Source organism: Corvus kubaryi, unplaced genomic scaffold, assembly GCF_017639235.1.
Source record: "Corvus kubaryi isolate FWS band 111438036 unplaced genomic scaffold, C.kubaryi_AGA036_p1.0 74, whole genome shotgun sequence".
Classification (NCBI taxonomy): Eukaryota; Metazoa; Chordata; class Aves; order Passeriformes; family Corvidae; genus Corvus; species Corvus kubaryi.
Genome location: NW_024582061.1, coordinates 7,435,286 through 7,454,075, shown reverse-complemented (window position 1 = coordinate 7,454,075; position 18,790 = coordinate 7,435,286). Strand labels below are relative to the sequence as shown.

Below are 18,790 nucleotides of genomic sequence, written 5' to 3'. Positions count from 1 at the left end.
TGCGCTCGCGCCGCCGCTCCGTGTCCGCCAGGGGGCGCTTGAGGGAGCGGCGGCGCCTGAGGGGTCCCGGGGCCCGCACGGGCGGTCCCCGCGCCCCGCCCGCTTCCAGCCGCGACCCAGGGCCTGCTCCGGGGAACCGCCGCCCTCCTCCCGGGCCCGGCACCGCCACAGCCCCGGCTCCCCGCGGCCGCAGCGAGACGGCGCGGGGACCGCGCCCGGAGCTCCAGGGGGACCCCAGCCCAGCGCCCGTCCCGGAGCGGCTCCTCCCGCTCGCAGCGATCCCGGTACCGATCCCAGCCCAAAACCCGCCCCGGTCCTCCGGCCCCGGGACCCGCATCCCGCCCGCCGAGGGAGAAGCGGCTCCGCCCGGGACTCTCAGCCGACACCGGCAGGACCCGAACCCGAATTCCCGGGCCCGGATCCCGGCCCCACCTTACCGCCTTGGGCTCCGCGCAGCGCTGGGAGCAGCCCCCGGTCCGGCGCTCCGAGCGACGGTCCCGCCTCATCTCAGGATGAGCATCCAGCACACAGAACGGAGCGGGAGCGAATCCGCCGGGATTTATGGGCGGGGCGGGGCGGGGCCGGCTCAGGTGTGAAGGGCGGGGCCAGCTCAGGTGCGCGGGGCCCCAGGGCGGCTGCGCGGGGCGGGGCCGAAGGGATTTAAGCCCCGGGAAATGCTCCCGACACTGGGATCGGGCCTTCGGGTCCGGGTCCTGCCCGTGTCCGCTGGGCGGGGTCCCGGGCTCGCCGCGGGCGAGAGGAGCCGCTCTGGGACGGGCGCTGGGGCCGAGCCCGGCGCTGCCGCTCCGGCTGCGGCCCCGGGACCTCCAAACCCCGCCGCTCCCTGCCGTGCCGGGGGAATTTTTTATCCCACACAGGCAGATAATTCTCATGGAGGAACCCCAAAAATAAGGATATGGGGCGGGCAGTGTTCTGCTTTGAATTAAAAACGCATTGGGAAAAATAAATCTGTGGAACAGCTCATTTCCAATCCTGGACCAGCTTCTGTGTGATTGGCTGTGATTCCAGCTGCTCCCATGGTATTTTCAGCCTGTGGGACTCTAATGAAATGCCAGGTGCTGAGCATGACAGAAAATAATGGGAAAATTCTCTGGATCAGGCAGTGTCCCAGAGGTCTGGCAGTGCCCAGCATTCCTGGCTGGAATTCGGGGGTCCCAGCACAGCCCACCTGTAGTGGACCTGGCATTGCCCAGCATCACTGACCAGCACAGCCCCCCCAGCACAGCCCACTGCTTCCTCAAGTCCCCTTTAACCAGGATAATTTTTTGGGGTGGGGGCACCTAAACCCAGCAGAATTGGCTTTAACCAGTTTTGGGGGAATCTCCCCTCCTCACTGAATTCCCGCTGCCAAAACCCAGCCTGAGGCTCAGCTCCCCCTCCCCTCAATCTCTCCAAGGAACTGGACTTGGATTTCCCAATCCAGCAGGGCAGCAATGCTGTTCTCCTCATTGCGTATCTTGATTGCAATAACTGCCTAAGAAAGAATTCAAAGAAAGAAGAGACAATAAAGAAGAGCTGCCAGCTCCAACCAAGGGCTGCTCAAACCCCTTCTCAATCATTTGCTTTAATTAACCACACTGACCTCGTCTGTGCCTGCAGCCCAGAGGGAATCTCTTCCCAACAGCTCCAGCTGTGCTCCGTGTGTCCTGATGGTTCCCACAGTGACACACCACCGCCTCCTCCGCCCACTGCCTTGGGGAGTTTCCCTAAGGTGCCACCAAGAAAGGAGCCTTTTACGGACACAGTCGTGGGATTCAGGGGAAGAAAAGGAGTTTTCAGTCTTCAGCATCTCCCACTCCGTCGGCACCGACAGCAAACACGGCTTCAGCCTCGGCCAGACACGGAGAGTCAGAGATTTTACAGATCCTGGTCTCACCTTGGCCTTGCCGCAGGTATAGCCTGACAGGAAGGGTCAGGATGGACAGCCTGCTCCCAGAAAATCATCCTAATCCATACAGCATCGAACAGAGCTGTACGAACTGCCCGAGACGTTCATTTCCCTGCGGACCAAGGGCTCAGGAGGGAAACACGGGCCGGGGTCCTCTCCCTGAATCAGCCTGAACAGCAGCTGGGCCTGGGGGTCGCTGTTAAAGCCCCGGCAGAGGCCACCTTGTCCAGGGCATTGCTGCCAGAGGCCATTCCTGCAAAAGCAGGGAAGAGAAAGGGATGAACCTTGGAGCTCCTGGAGTTAGCCAGGAGCTTTGCCAAAAGACTGGAAGAAAAACTCACATCCCCGGCAGAGATAAAAACAGACAGAAAAAAATGCAAGACATGGTGATGAAAAGAGAACTGAATGACTGGAACCACTTGAAATGGATAAGAGGAAACGGCCTCACATGATCCCAGGGGAGGTTTAGGCTGGATATTGGGAAGTCTCTCAGTGGAAAGGCTGTCCAGCCCTGGCACAGCTGCCCAGGGCAGTGGTGGAGGCCCCATCCCTGAGGGATTTAAAGCCGTGTGGATGTGGCACTTGGGGACAAGGGACAGTGGTGGCCTCGGCAGCGCCGGGGAACGGTTGGGTGCCGTGATCTGAGGGCTCCTCCAACCTGAAGGATTCCATGATTCCAAGGACACTCCATACACGGCCAGCCCAGACATACCTGTGCCTGCTGCAAACAACATTTCACTTCCTCTCCTTCACTTGGCTGCCAAGTATTCCCTGGCAACAGGAAACATGGGAACAGTCCTTGCTGTGGGAGAAGCCAGCAAGATTAGATCAAAATCCCTTCAGAAAGAGCTAACAGGATCCAGCCAGTCCTGTCCCCAGCTGCTTGGGAAGGTCCCAGTCCCTTCCAGTAGGAAAAGAGAGGGAAATCACCTCGTGCCGAGGGACAGTGACACGAGAGCTGCAGAGAGAGCGGCAGAGACGGGAGAGGAATGGCAGCACCGAAGTTTCCAAAGGGAATGTAGCAGGTTCAGTTCGTAAACTGGGCAGAAACGCCAATTAAGCGTAGTGGTTTGGTTCAAAATATCCATTACTTACTTTCCTTCTGTGAGATAAGAATTAGGAGAAAGCAAAACAGGTTCAAACTTAAACAGTTGCAGTACAAAGAAAGGGTTTTATTACTAACAGAATTAAAAGTAAAAAGAAATAACAAGAAATTAAAGCAAACCCCCTGCCCCCCTTCCCGCACTTTCCTCCTTTTACCCAACTCACACGAAGGGTAACAGAACATGGGATTTTAGTCAATGTTGCAGTTCTTGAAAAGTCTCTTTCTCATGCTAAAGGGAAAAAGGGTTTTCTTCAGCTGCACAAGGTTCCCAAACAGCCACCAACAGCAGACCTGCCCAGAAAGAAACAATCTGCTGTGGTGTAAAACATCTCTGCCATGAAAAATCTCACAGTTCCTTCACACTGCCAAACATGGGCCATCACACGGAGTTATTAATCTTTTTAAGGATAAGTTATTTTGGCCTGAACACAAAGGCTTCTTCGCCACAAGTCTCTAAAAGCCTCTCACTGCTTCTATATAGCCTGGCATAGGCAGTCTTCACAATCTTCACAGGCCACACGAGGATTCTCCATCCCCCCATGTACTTCAGATGGATTAAAGAGACAGTTTGCGTGTGATATTACAGTTTCTTACCACAGCATGCAAGAAAGTTTTTAAGCTACGCGTGAGACTCGCAGCACCACCCTCTTTTCTCCCGCTGCCATTTCCAGCTGGGTCTCACGTGACTCACCTTCTCCTTCTCTCTGACTCTGAAGCCGCCATGTTGAAGAGTGTTCTTGTTCAGGCTTTACGGTGGAGAAAGCCTCGCTCCCTCTGTGCTGCTGGCTGCGTGGTGTCTCCTTCAGTTCAGCACAGAGTGTGCTGCCTGCAGACAGGAGGCTCTGCTGGCTCCCATTGGCTCTGCATGGAGAGGAGAGGGACCCGCCGGTCCCAGGGAGCCGCAGCAGATGGGTTCAGCTGCGTGGCAGTCCCTGGCTGGTTTGAGCTGCCTGCGGCTCTGGGACAGTGCCCCCCCAGCGACCCAGGGTCCGTGCCGTGGCGTTGGGGAAGGGGGGTGCAGGGGTGCTGGCCCAGTGGCTCGGAGGCTCCAAGGCCCCCCCACCTTCTGGCAGGCGAGCTGGGACAAAAGGCAATTCCCGCCTTTCCGCGCAGTTTAAATATGTAAATTGTGAGAAGCGTCATCAGTCTAAAAGACTGTCCATCAACTCAGGGTCAACCCACTACAGGGAACACCTGCCAAATCAACCTCCAGGACCTGTGGAAAATAGTTTCCAGCTGAGTCGTGAGTCAAACTATTCCTCTCACAGACCTTTCAGCCACAGCCAGGAGCCACTCTGGACGGAAGATCCCCTCTGTGTCCGTGGATGTGGCTTCTCCCTCGCTGCCCGCCCCCAGGGTCTGTGGGGAGCTAAAGGAGAAGGAAAGGAATGAACAGGGAATAAAGTATCCATAAATACAGCAGATATTGCCACGTGCCCTCACAGAGGTCATACAGCAAATAACATCCCAAGCTATTGTGACTAAAGTCCCATTTAGCTGGGAAAAGCAAGAGGAAAGATGCCTGTTCCCCCATCTCTGACACCTTCCCTTTGTAGTGCCGGTCACCCTGGAGTGCCAGGACAAGGGGGAATAGCTTCCCACTGACACAGGGCAGGGATAGGTGGGATATTGGGAAGAAATTGTTCCCTGTGAGGGTGTTGAAGCCCTGGCACAGGTTGCCCAGAGAGGCTGTGGTTGCCCCTGGATCCCTGGCAGTGTCCAGGGCCAGGCTGGACAGGGCTTGGAGCAAGCTGGGATAGTGGAAGGTGTCCCTTCCCACCCAAACCATTCCAGGATTCCATGATTCTACAAAAGATGACAGGTGCTCAGCTTTGAGCTGGGAAGTTTAGGGAGTTAACTAAATGATCAAATTAAGTCCAAGCCACTAATATTTTAGGGAATGGTAACCTCTAGACAGTAGTAAACACTTAGATAGTCAAAGAAAGTGCCCAAATTAGCAAATATCCCAAGGCTGTGGGGTCTGAATATTGGATTGTAATGAGGTGAACCCCCCACCTGACCAGTGACTGCCAGGCAGTGACACAGCTGCGTCTTCCCAGTACGGAATTCCCTGAATAACCCCGTTAGGGACCCTGTTTCTATTCCTCCTGGAAGGAAAATAACAATTATTAATAAAAATTAAAAGGTCACATGCTACAAACTGATATCTATGTATCTAACCCACATATAAAATATTACATTTATATATATATATAATATAAAATTTAAACACTGAATTTAGCTAAAAGTTTCAAAACTAAGAGGGAAAACCGCTTGTCATCCTGAGGTTTGTTTGTATTGTGGATAAGAAGTCCAGGTGTGTTTCTGAAGATGCTGAAGAGTTGAAATTGCTTGCTTTCATTTTTGGATTACCAGAGGAATGAGGAGATGGTGATGCCTGGTTTTGTTTTCACTAAACATGGCACGGACTTAAATAAACCAGAAACATCCAAAAACTGAAAGCTCTGGGTCTTGCATCACAACTAAAAGGATTAAAAACTATTTCTGCAGCTTTTAAAATAAAAGCAATTATTCAAGAGCAGTCCTAGAGGTCTTTCATCCAACCAAGACTTGCCTTACATGGTTCCATGCAAAGATCACACTCATGGGAAAACCCCACCCCAAAAACTGAGCCTAAGCAGGAAAGAGAAATAATAAAATGCTGACCTTGAAGCAGCTTATCCAGCTCTTTGGAGCCACGGGGGATCTGGATGATCTCTGACTGCCGCTGGTGGAATTCTGTGGTTGTGGTGAAACCCATGGGAACCAGTTCAGCTGCATCAGCCTGCGGGAAAACCCAACTGAGCAGTGCCAGGAGAGTTCACACCGTTCGTTAACCCCCCAGTAATTAATATTTCCTGCCTTGTGGAGAGGCGCCTGCATCATTCCATGCACATTTCACAGACCTTGCATGGGTTGGTACCTCTGCACAGAACGGAAATTCTGCTCCAAGTAAAAGCTCCAACATCCCTTTTGTGTGTTTTAGGGAAATCCTTCCCTTCAGTTCAGTCCTGGTACATTCTGCCTTTTCCCATCACAAGTCAGGTCACACCTCCAATCACCTTTACTGCCCTTTGGAGACCTTCCAAATTCACCACAACACTTTCAGCCAGCAGAAATAAACCTGTGGAATATCCTGGGTTAAAGCTCCAGAACACCCTTACTGGGATTTTGTCAGCTTTGGTTTCACTGATGACTTTAATGTTCAGCAGCTCCTTCTCTGGTGCATAAGCCATGGCCTTCACCATGTGAAATCCAGCTTCTTCCAGCCTCTTCCCATCACTGGCATTTATGCCACACTGCTGGGAGGGAGGGAGAGAGGGATGGAGGGAGGGAAAAAGACACTTGTTAGTATTTTTGAATTGTTCTGGGTTTTTTTCTCACAGAGCACAAGTACGACTTTAGCAAAGAAGTTTGTAGATTCACGTTGTTTTGAAGGAAAAGAGTTTAGGTTGGATATTAGCAAGGAATACTTCCCTGTGAGGGGGGGGAGGCCCTGGCACAGGGTGCCCAGGGAAGCTGTGGCTGCCCTTGGATCCCTGGCAGTGTCCAAGGCCAGGCTGGATGGAGCTTGGAGCAACCTGGGCCAGTGGAAGGTGTCCCTGCCCGTGGCAGGGGATGGAGCGGGATGAGTTTTTAAGGTCCCTTCCACCCCAAACCATTCCGGCATTCCAGGGTTCCAGCTTTAGCGGGGCCCTGCCGGAGCCAGGAGCGCCCCCCGCCCGCGGTCTGGAGCTCCCCGCATTCCCTGCCCGGGTCCCCTCACGGTGCCCAATTCCAGCCCTTTGTTTAATGCCCCTCGCGGCCCTGCTCGGGAGCGCATGCGGGCACGGCTGGAGCGGGAAGCAGCGCCGGGAATGGGACGGGACCGGGCTGTGGGAGCTCGGCCCTCAGGCTGCGCGGACCTTGCTTTAGTGGCCTTTGTTCTTTTTTCCCCGTTTTCCTTTTGTCCTTCCCTCCTTTTTCTTTTTGTTTCCTCCTGTATGGAAAATCACGCTATGAGAAGCCAGCGTCCATAAAGGAGACAGAGGATGCCTGAAACTTTATTCGAATAAAGGGAGAGAAACCACTGGGACACTCACTCGTGGGGTTTTCTCTCTCGAGGTTTAGGAGGGCGCAGCCTCCTTTTATCCTAAACTCCCTCTTGCTGCCCTCTTCCTTTCCCCATTGGCTGAGGTACTAGGAAGGTACAGCCTTCCTGAACCGCCTACCACATATCCCCCTTTGTACCCGTCATTTTACCCCAAAGCTCAGAAACTCAGGCGTGTGCGGCCCCATTTCTGTGTTTCAGGAGGCAGACTGTCCGGGCTCTGTAACAAACCTGCCGCTTGAAGTTGGTAGAGAACTGCACCCCAGATGACATCCCAGTGTTCATCGCCTGGCTCCAGACGGCTGCAGAGGCATTCCGACAGCTCAGCCAAGGGAAGAAGGGGAGGCAGAACAAGAAGAAAGGGCCAGCAGGGGCAGTGCTGGAACAAACGGGGAGCGCAGAGGGGCACGGATGAAGGTGGGGGGGACACCTCAGCTCCCGGCCCAGCAAGGCCGGATCGAGGCCGGGCACAGCCACGGATCCGGGCACAGCAGCTCGGGAGGTGCCGCTGCTCCGGGGGCACCTCTGGTAGAGCACACGGAGCCTCGGGCACACACAGGGAGTTTGCCTTGCCCTGAAGCCCTGATTCTCGGTAGTTCTGGTGCCAACACCCACTCCTGCTGTGCCTTCTGCACGGCAGGCAGATGGAACCTTCCCAAAGGGATGCTCTCACTAACGGGCCGTGTCCTTCTCTGCCCCTTCTCCAGGCAGAGGGAATGCTGACCCTCCGAGCAAGACCCCCGAGCGAGGCCGAGTTCATCGACTACTTCCAGAAAACCCAACGGGCTTTTAACTCCTTGGTAAGACATGGAGGAGTTTCCATCCCATGCAGGGACAGGGCTTTTCCCCGTGTATCCCAGCAGCGAGTGCTTAGAGGGAAATTTGAGCCAAAGAAAACACTGCCAAGGGACAAAGGTGTGAATTCCAGGTTCCTCAGAACCCAGGACAAACCTTGTGTCAGGCTTGTGCAGGTTTTCTGGGACAAGCTGCTAAACCACAACTGGAAGCATCAAGTCCAGGATGGGACGGAGCAGCCAGAGGGTTGCAGCGCCTGGGTCTTTTCAGATCCAGGCCTGGGAAGTCTCTGCTTGACAGAACTGAAGTCCCCCATTGTCCCAATATTCCTGGCTCCTCTCTTTCTCCCCTGCCAGACCCTCTGGATTAAGAAGGGGATGAAAAGCAGGAGCACAAAGATGTTCCCAGTGCTGCCAGCTCTGCTCAGTGAAATACAAGAGGCCAGGAGGGTAGCGAGGCAGCAGGAATTCTGTCAGTTGTGACCAAACTTGTCAACACATCCTACAAGCTCCTTCCTGGGCAGTTATGAATAAGGAAACCCCAGAGATTGTAAACAACCTTAATGCAGGACACCAAGCTCCAGCCTTTTCTTTGAGAAGCAAATATGGATAATCTGTGCCTGCTCAGGATCGGAAGCAGCAGCTGATCTCCCTGGCAGAGCTGGGACTCCGTGGTGAAGCCCTGCCACGCTCCTCCCCACGTGGCTGCCAAGTCCCAGGGAAGTGCCAGTTCGCTGGGTCACCCTGCTGCCAGCAGTTGTTTCCCACTTCCCACTCCACGTGAATGTTTAATCTGTGGCATTTCAAATGCTTCGCTGGGAGTGGGGAGCCCTGTCTCCCATGGCAGCAGTGCCAGGAGCCCAGGACAGGAGAAGGAGCTGAATGGAAGCACAAACTGGAGAGGTTTCTCACCACAGCTCAGCTGATTGCTGCTAGTTAATTCTTGCAGTAAATTAATCCCAAGTGTTTGCTCCACCATTCTGCCACAGTTCACCTCAAATACCACTGGCAAAATGTCAAGATCATAAAAGCCCATTTCCCTTCTCTCTCTCTGGCCCATAACCAAAGCAGCCGTGTAGAACAACATGGAGTATTTATGGGAGAGCTGATTCACTTGGGAAAAAACCCCAAGCCCTAAAGAAACAAAACCACCCCAAATTTCAACCTGAAAACACGTGGGAGCACATAAAACTCTGTTAAGCCAGAGAGGAGATTACAGACCAGAAAAAGCCAAAAGATGGGCTCTGCTTCGATACACTCTCTGACTGATAATTCCAGAGGAAATTCCCCACGGATCATAAGCAAGCACCTCTAATTTTTGCTCTGGAATCATTACTGCCTTGGCTGTCTGTGGAAGTGTTTCAAACATGCAGGGAGGGTTCGGGGGCTTGGCTGGGTTGTTTATGGCTAATCCTGACAGGCCCAGGACACAACACTTGGAATGCTCCAGAACGGCTCAGCTTTGCTACTTCAAAGACTTTCACACCCAGGGAACTGAGCGGTCCCAGATATAAACACCACGTTTGATACAAATCTGATATAAATTTAATTTGGCTGCCAGCATTAGAGCTGGTTCCACGCACAGACACACTGCTGCGAGCTGCCACTTCAGGAGCTCCGGGCGACATGGACACGACCCACAACTCCCACCTCCTCAGCCCAGAGTCCATCCAGCGCTCGCAGAGAGCTGCTGGGAGCTGGAATCCTCCCTGCCCCCCACGCCTGGCAAACCCTGCCTCCACCTCCGGCCCCCACCTCTCACCTCCTGGAAAAAAGGAGCTGCGTCCTGCTGGGTGCTCCCGGCTCCGGGCAGAAGCCGCCCTTCGGGCAGGGGGATGGCCCGGGCAGCTCCGGTGACTGTAATTCCTCGATGGTTTTGTGTTTTCCTGCATTTCCCCGGGCCGGGGGGAAAGCGGGGAGAGCCGCCGGGCGGCCAGCGAAGAGCCCGACCCGGCACTGGGTGGCGCCGGGGGCTTTTATCACGTGCGGCGCGACCGCGACAGAGGCGTCCCCGCCGCTGCCTGCCGCCCCCCGCGCGGCTCCCGCCCGGCCCCGGCGCCGCTGACCCCACCCCCCGTGTCCCCACACCGGGAAACGCCGCGGGAAATCGCGCTGAGAGCGCTGGGTCCGCGTCGGGGTTGGGGTCACGTTCAAGCAGCCAAAGAGATGGTTCGGGGTCCTTCGGGCCGCCATTTTCATTCCTACCCCACGCGCATGTGCATGATGCCGCCATCTTTGGAAGGACAAATAAGCTACGTACCGAACCGCCATCTTTGGTGTGGCATCACGTGACTTCCCAATTAGTCGCCATCTTGGGTGCTGGCGGAAGTCATTTCCGGCTAGGCCGCCATTTTTGGTATGGTACCATTAAGGCCCCCGGACCTCACAAGTGTGTCTGTCTAATCAGCTGCCCGAAGCGCCCCCGCGTCCCCGCCCCCGCTGCTGCGCTTTCAGCGCGATTTTTCGCGGCGTTTCCCGATGTGGGGACACGGCTGGTGGTGTCAACGGCGCGGGGGCTGGGCGGGAGCCGCGCGAGCGGCAGCAGGCAGCGACGGGGACGCTTTTGTCGCGGTCCAGCCGCGTCCGCCATTTCGAGTGTGGCTCAACCCCGACCCGCCCTCTGGAGCGTCCTGTCACGTGATTTTTGCCGCTTCCACCATCTTGAGAGTGGCGAACTGCGACTACCTTTCCGGGCCGCCATCTTGAGAGTGGCAGAGGGGCAGCTCCATTCCGCTCCCCTCACGGGCCCCGCCGGGCCGCCCCCTCCGCTGCCGTTCTCCTCAGGCACCGCCCGCACGGCGGCCGCTCCTTCCGTCGTCACGGCGCCGCTCAGCCACGGCCGGGCCCGCTTGCGCTCCTGACCCTCCTTCACCCCTCCGCTCTGTTTGCGGACATCGCCCCGCTCAGCCCCGCTTCTTGCCCTTCGCACGCTTCCCCAGGCACGGAGGCCGCCGGTGTCTCGTGTCACCCAGCGGGGGACAGCAGGCAGGGCCAGGGCGCTGGGCCGGCAGTGCCGGTGTCTGTCACCCGGTGGCAGCACCGCCGCAGAGCTCAGCCAAGGGCTGCGACACGTTTGGGTCCGAGAAAAAAGCGGGGACAGAGCTGGTTTCTTTTCCTTCACCCCCATCGTATTTTCTTACGTTTTCAGGCGCTTTATTGTTTCATTCGTATGTAAAAACGTTATGTCATTATTTTCAAACCCTACAGATCTATATTCAGAGTTTCTTATATTCCTGTATATAATATAGTAGTTAGAGAGAGTTTGTTTCGAAATGAATTAATATATAAATTAGTATTACTTGCCAGTATATATAAAATAAAGACAGAGTGGTAATCACACAGGAAGGACAGAGGGACACAAAGAGGGAAACAAGGACAGAGAGAGGAAATGACCACGGCAGGTGGGTGTGGGGGGAAGATGGGCAAGGCACAGCAGAGGGATGGAGAAAGAGAGGGACGGGCAGCAGGACAGAGGGTTATAAAGAGAAGAGTGCAGTGAGGGAGAGGGACTGAGCAGCAGATCCAGACAGGTACAGGCAAAAGGACAGTGAGAGGGACATACAGTCACGGTGCAGGGCAAAGGAATAAGGAGAGGAAGAAAATGCGGGCAGGGAGGGAGACAGACAAAAAGGAGAGACAATAGGGAGAGAGATTGAGCAATATTTATTAAATAAATATTGAGTATTTACTTAAAGAAAAACAAGAACGAGAGAGTGAAGTAGTGAAAGGGAATGGGATGGGGAACACACAGGACAAGAAAGGAACACAAAAGGCACACCAGAGAGACAGAAGTGGTGGAAAGTTGGATATAAGGCTGAAAGAAAATCAGGAACAAACCCCAGGACTTATTAGAGAGTATGGCTGATGAACATGTAATGTAAATAAACCACCAGCTCAAACAGAAACATTTACTGCCATGGTTCGGCCTGGGACTCAACATCTGCCTCTTGGTAGGGCCATAAACCCCCTGATAAAACATGAGGTGAAAGCTGATGGATGATGTGCACCAGGTTGGGTCCTGCTCAGCCCTAATCCCAGCCTGTGCCACCTGTGAACACCCTGATCTCCCAACCTTCTCTCAGGGAAATTTCACCTTTATCCTTTCTCTTCCCCTCCCAGTATCTCACTGTGCTCTGAATGAACGTGATGAGAGGCTTCTCTGTTGCAGGTTCTTTGGAAATCCTATGGTGACTTTGAGACTGAGCAAGAGGGGCATGAGAAAAGCAGGAACATTTCCTGACGGTTCCTGCAGCGCACACAGCACGTCAAGGTGTGTGTGGGCAGCCAGGACACAGAGCTGGCCCTGAACCTGGCCCACAGGCAGGGAAAGCCTGGGCTGCCTTGGGTCAAATCAACCCAAACTCAGTCCCATGCCTGTGCTCTGAAGGGGCAGAGAAGTTTCCCCACTATGGATAACTATGGAGGTTCATCCCCACTATGGAGGTTCATCTCCATGCAAGAATTAATGCATCACCTTCTCCTGGTGGTGTTTCTTGGCATTTTCATGGGTCACAAACAAATGCATTTCAGGAGTTTTTAACTATTACTGACCAAGTATTTTTGTTTTGAAAAACAGCCAAGAAAACACCATGGACAGGCAACAATTCCATTTGAACAGTCTCTGAATTTCCAGTTACTTGAAAGGAAAAGTAATAGGGTAAGTGCAAGAGTGGATAGCCATTGCCAATAGAATCAGTAAGTTTTCCAACATTGCTTTTGGCATTTCATGGGAAAAAAACCCATTCAGCCCAAGATTCTTACATTCTTTCCCTAACAAACAATTTCACCAACGAATAGCTCGATCTGTGTCACCTTCCCTTAATTTCCACCTGTGTCCACAATCCTGGCAGGAGCTTGGAGAGCAGCAGAGTCACTTTGTGACTCTGCTGTGTTCAGTTGTTTAAATCAGGCCAGTGCCTCTGCCAGTTCACACACAGCAGCTTTGGCCTCCCCTTCCCCAGCAGTGAATCCACTCCTCGTCTGTGAAGCTGCACCTCCAGCAGAGACAGAAGGATCCACCCAGTGCTGTGCTGGGAAGGCCAAGACCACAGGGAAGGATGACAGTGTCAGCCCTTGAGATTAAAAATAAGAAAAACAACGTGAGGAAGTGACAAAAAGTCCAATCTGACTGAGGCTCCTGCAGGTGGCATTTTATGGTTCTGCAGTGTGTACTTCCTCTGAGTTCAAAAATAATCCCCTCATAGGAGCATTAACTTCTCCATTAAGCCTCTTTGGTTATTAAGATTTAGGGATTTATTACATCCAGCTTTATTTCCTGTAACCTTCCCAGTTACTTCTCCGTTTCAAAAAAAAAGGGGGTAATAAATAAAGAGAGACGAACACAACTATAACCTTTTCCTTGCTCTTCAGGATTCCCTAACATCAAACACCTCGCACTGCAGAAGAAAGAACAGCTTGTTTTTACACATCTAAATTCCTTCAAGTTTTTAGTATCATCTGTTTCCTGGCATTATGAGAAGTGAGAAGTGTTTTGCACAGCACAATGAATAAAATGGTCTAATTTTCAGAAGACACAATTGCATGAGAACAGACAGCAAACCTGCCTCAAGGTTTGGGCACAGATTTCCCTTTTTCCACTCTGAGCTTTCTTTTGAGTCACGCCTGAAATTCTGAGTTTCCTAGTACTCTGCCCCAGTCCTTCCCTCTCCTTCAGTGCCACTGGCATATGAAAAGGGAGGAATTTTCTTTAGCACTGGATATCAGCCTTAACACCACAAGGCAAGAAACCTGCCTGCTGCTTCCACGACTGCTCAGGCCAAGAATGCCAACTCAGTGAGAGCTGCCATGTCCTTCCTTTGCTCAGAGCTTGTAGTGGGACAAGCAGCACAAACCCCAGCAGATTAGAATCACCTATACCCGAAACTTTCCAGTGTGAACCACCCAAAACACAGAAGGGTCCCCCAAAACCCACAGCACACAACATCCCAAATTAGAACTCAGTATTGAGGTATTGTTCTGTGCAACACTCACCCTTTACAAAATGAGATACAGACACGTGCCAGGGGTCTCAGGTACACGGCAAACCAACATCATGGGCCTATCTCCATGAGATGCACCTTTGCAGGCACCTGCCTCGTGTCACACTGCTCCCAGCAGGCTGGGGAGAACCCTCTGTCCCTCTCAGCCCTCCCTGCTCTGGCTGGGGTGCAGAGTGTCCCCCACACCCTTGTCTGGCTGGGACAAACCCATGGAACACGTGCAGTCAACACCAACTGATGGATCTCTGCGCACGCAGGACTCGCTTTCCTGTCTTGTCACCAAGTGATGCAGAGCCATGAAATGCTGCAGCACCTTCTGCAGGCCAAGACACACTTGGATGCTGGCAACAAACTGTACAAAACAGTGTTCTCTTTCACGTGACTGACATCTTTAATCCTCTGCTAACACGAACAGTCCATGGGAGAGGTGCTGTCAAACCCCTCTGCAAACCTACACTACTGCTTACGTGAAAGTTCCTCACCAACCTCTTCCTGCCAGGAGCCTGAACCAACAGACTGATGGATTTCAATCCTAAATTAGGTTCTCTACATTCTTTCTCTGCCCTTCTCTACATCCTTTTCCTTCAATTTTCTCTTCCATTCTTCAATTTTCTCCGTCTAAAACAATGCATATAAACAATAATACAGATAACAATACATCAAGTTGAGATAAAAGCACTGATGTTACGGCTTTCTTACAGATAACAGAAGTTTCCTAAGAACTCTCCTGGAACAGGGAAAGAAGAGAAACCACATAGACTTTTAATGCAATACTCTAAAACCAGCAAGAGATTTAGTCTTGTATATTAAATGTTAAAAATCACATGCATAATTATAGAATGCTTTATAGTTAAAAAAAACATTTCAAAACCCAACCCTGACAGTTTACCTGCAACTGCTACAAAATATCTATTTTATATCTATCTCTAGATGTGTATATATATAAACATGATGATTTTCTGTAATGTTCTTACAGGCATTTTAAGTCTGCTTGGCTTCACAGGTGCTTTTCTGCCAAAGGCATTCCAATCTATTTTGATCCTAAATAAAGGTTTGGAAAGCTGAGTTTCATGAGAACTGGTTCATATTTTTATTATTCTTAACTTGGGAGTTTCCCTTGGCACCAAAATCAGGGAGTCAACCTACCACGTTCTTGAAGGGCCATAAGATCCCAGATATCCAATCCCCAATTCCCTCAGGATTTGTTCATTGAAGCTTTTCAGGGTTAATTTAGCAAATGTAAGGTTTTGGTGATTTCATGATCAAAACAGCAATAAATCTGTGAAAAAGAAACTTAACTAAAGCCGGCTAAAAGTGGTCCCTGCTGATGGCTCATTGAAACACCTCATGAAAAGGAGGTGGGATTGATTAAATACTCACAAACCCATCCTGCCAAGGCCAGAGTTCTCTGCCCACCAGGCACACAGCAGCCAGCAGGGACATTTCTCCCACTCTCCAGCAGAGACCTCCTCCCTCTGCATCCAGGGAGCTGCAGCCACTCAGGGAACACCAACTTAGACCTGGGCTGGGAACAAGAGAGGAACAAGGAATATTTTTAAGTCATTTCAACCTCAGTGGTGTCCAGACCTGGGAGAAAACACTTCCCACACCACTCCTGGAATTTTCTGCCCTGTCCCTTCCAGGTTTGGAAGGTTTCTGTGGGAGACTGACTTGTGCAGTTCAGAAGCTGCACATGCCTAAAGCATTCCCTTGGGAACATGAAACTTCCCTCGTGCATTTCACTTCTTTATCCCAAATATTCTCCCCAATTATCCACAATCTAGAAAAAAAAAAAGGGAAAAGAAGGAAGACCAATTAATTCTGACATAAGGAATGTTGATTATCCAACACACTTCCAGGTGAAAAAACATTTCTGCCACTCTAACAAATCCACTTTATATTGTCTCAATTAAATATTAATTATTTAAATGTTGTATTAAAAATCTTACGGACACAACACTTGGAATTCTCAAAAACGGCTCAGCTTTGCTACTTGAAGGACTTTCCCACCCAGGGAACCGAAATGGTCCCAGATATAAACACCACATTTTATACAAATCTGATAGGAATTTGATATTGTTTGGTTACTAAACTTTTCCAAAAGCTGTGGAGTCAAGGCTGGAAATCCTCACTGAGGCTTTCCCATGTCACATCTGGATTTACCCTTGGGAAAACCCTGCTCTGAGGACTTGGCTTTAAAGAGGTTGCACTTGATATTATAGACACAGAATTCCTTTGGGATTTGACATTTCCTGCACCTCCAAACACATTAAAAGAATGAAGTGCAGAGTCCTGAGGCTCAATTATTCCCATTCTCCTCGCATCCCTTTTTTCAGCTCCACGTGGATTTGGGCCTCCTCTGAAGGTCTGGAAAGGAATTTAGGAATCCCCTTCTGTTGGTTTGGTTTCCAGCTTTTTCTCTGAGGTGGCCCAAAAGGCAAAAAAAGAAAAAAAAACCAGAAAAGCACAAAATCCCAGCCCCTCCCAAGATGCAGCTCCTCACACCAAACCTTGGGAGAATCCATGGTGGTTCTAACACTGCTTCAATGCCACCTTGAGCTGAGCTTCCAGGGTGCTCTGCCTAATCTACATCCAAACCTGGATACCCCAAAGCCTGCAGGAAAAGAGGAGGCGAAGTGAAGGGGAGAGGGGAAAAAATGGAGTTTTGGGTTTTTCCTCTGTGCACAACAGGATTGAAGAGCAGGATGGAGAGGTTTTATGGAAAAGAAGTATCAAAGGCTGCTTAATTCCCAGCAATTAGTGCTGCTGAGGTTGAATCCAAGAGGACAAATCCACTAGGATCAAACAGGAGTGGTTGACAGGATGGGTTATGACACAGACCTGCAAAGCTGGAGCCTTCTTTCTTCTCCGGGGCTGTCCCAGAAATTCTCCACATCCGGATGTACTCCCAGTCTCCCCACTGGGGAGGATGGATTTGGATATCCCAGGTTACTGGTGAGGCTAAAACAAAGTTATGCAATGATCAAGGAGTTTTTCCCAAGGAAAGGACATATTCTCTGAAACTGGGATAAGCTATCCCATGGCTTTCTCCAGGAAGAGTCACAGCTGGATATGGTCTCCCATAAAGGATTCCATATTGGCTCACCTTTTTCTTGGAGCTTGGCTGAATTCAGCAGCAATGCCAGGGAATGTGGCTATTTGAGGGTTTTGGCAGATTGGGTTCATTTGTCTTTTTAGGCTTTCTTTCTTTCTCTCAGTCTTCCCACTGGATTGTGGGAAGGAATATGTCAATCTAATTAGATTCCTTTTCTTTTGGACAATTTTTGCATGATTCCTGTACAAAATAAGGCCCCCTATCAGGATGTTTTTCCCTGCCATTCCCCAGCAGTTTTATCTGCCAGCCCATTCCCTATGTTAGCTGGGGTCTTCCCAGATTTCTGAGCTTCACAAGGCAGGAGATGGACAGGTGGGAACTGAACACTCCTGAGGAATTGCGTGGTAACACCTCCATGTTTGACAGCTGATCCTTGTGCTGAAAGGATCCCTCTTTCTTCCCTTCAGGCAATTCCAAGGCTCGCTGCTCCCATCTGGGAAGAGTCCCCTGTCTGGATCTTCTCGCGGAAGAGTATCCCTGCAGCCTTCCCTGCTGGGATCCTGCTCAGGAATCCACGGGGTACAAGTTTAGCCCAGTTCTAATTCCAAAGGAATTGGTGTCTGCCTTAGCCGGCTGGAGTCTGCTTCCAACTCTGTTCTTGCTGCTTCTGCTGCTTTCCATTTCCCAGGAATTCCACCAACACAGTGACAGCGTTTTCACCTCCTCCAGGATTCCCTCTGTTTGGGTGCTGGAGGAATATCAAAACCTGGGCCTCCAGAGCTTTACTATCAGGAATTCCATCCCTGGATTTGTTCATTTCCAAATATTACCTCTTCTCAACAAAGCCCTGGGCATCCAAGGAATGTAGAAATGGATGTGCTAACCGCTGGTTGCACCTGTGGAATGTCAGAGCTTGGAAAAATGGGCAGTTTGGGCTTTTCCTGGTGGTACCTGTGAGGTGTGTTTTACCTAAGAGCTCTTCCCATGTCATTCCCTGTACCCACCAAAAATCCACTTGTTTATTCCCCAGCTGCTTCCTCCCTCTTTTCCTTTACCCAACAGAATTTTAACAGGTGAATATTCCCGTCTGTAATAGCACCTTTCATTCCAAACCTAATGACAAATGAATAATTTCCTTTGACCTTCATTATTAGGATTTCACCAAGAGCTGGTGGATGGAAAATGATCCTCTCCTGGCCCCTGCTGGATTCCTGGAGCAGGGATTCTTTCCCTCTTTCCCCCCCCCCCTTTTTGGGCTTTGTTCCACAGCTTTTGCTTCCAATCCTTGGATCCTTTCCTTCACTCCAGGAGCTCCCAGCAGTTCCATGCCCTCTTTTCTCTCATCCTGGTAATTTCTGCAAGAACAGATCTGTGCATTTCAGTTCCCTTCTCTTTTCTCCAACAGCTCCCACCAATCCAGATCTAAAGCTGACACAAGGAGCTCTCAGTGACCACAGATCCAAACCCAGACCTTGCCATCCCTAAACCAGCAACTCCAAACACACAGTACTGGAAAATTTGCATTAATTCAAGCTTAACATTTAGGCCACACCTCAGGCTGCAGCACAAGGTCAGTGCAGACACATGATCCACAGGAGCCATGGGATTTTCTGCTCTTCCTGCAATGGTATTTATGCCTGAGCAGTTCAGAACAAAGCCTGAGCAGACAGGACTGGAGAAAAAACACCAAGCAATGACCCTTGTGCTTGGCAGGGGCCTGGGGCATCCCAGTCCAGGATATTTGCTTCTTTTCCCTTTTTTCAATGCAATTAACCTGGCATGGGGACTTTTTAATCCATCCAGACAATGAGACACATTTCCTGAAACACATCCTCCAT

The 18,790-nt window shown here is 51.2% G+C and overlaps 2 protein-coding genes across 2 annotated transcripts in view; both read right to left on the bottom strand.

Annotated features, from left to right (window-relative positions):
• Positions 1-1,692, bottom strand: part of LOC121675575 (cleavage and polyadenylation specificity factor subunit 6-like) — a 4,715-nt gene extending 3,023 nt beyond the window's left edge. The window contains exons 1-2 of the mRNA XM_042051139.1: positions 1,604-1,692; positions 164-1,495 (exon numbers count right to left, since the gene is read on the bottom strand). Coding sequence (XP_041907073.1) covers positions 164-893 — 730 coding nt within the window. The 5' untranslated portion in view covers positions 894-1,495; positions 1,604-1,692. The remainder of the gene's footprint in view (positions 1-163; positions 1,496-1,603) is intronic.
• Positions 1,545-10,269, bottom strand: LOC121675574 (meiotic recombination protein DLH1-like). The gene is given in 9 exon segments (XM_042051138.1): positions 1,545-1,950; positions 1,998-2,146; positions 4,269-4,358; positions 4,360-4,383; positions 5,031-5,122; positions 5,682-5,799; positions 6,179-6,316; positions 7,336-7,483; positions 9,661-10,269. Coding segments are annotated over 9 exon segments (1,422 nt in total). The 5' UTR covers positions 10,170-10,269; the 3' UTR covers positions 1,545-1,796.
• Positions 10,270-18,790: the final 8,521 nt, after the last annotated feature.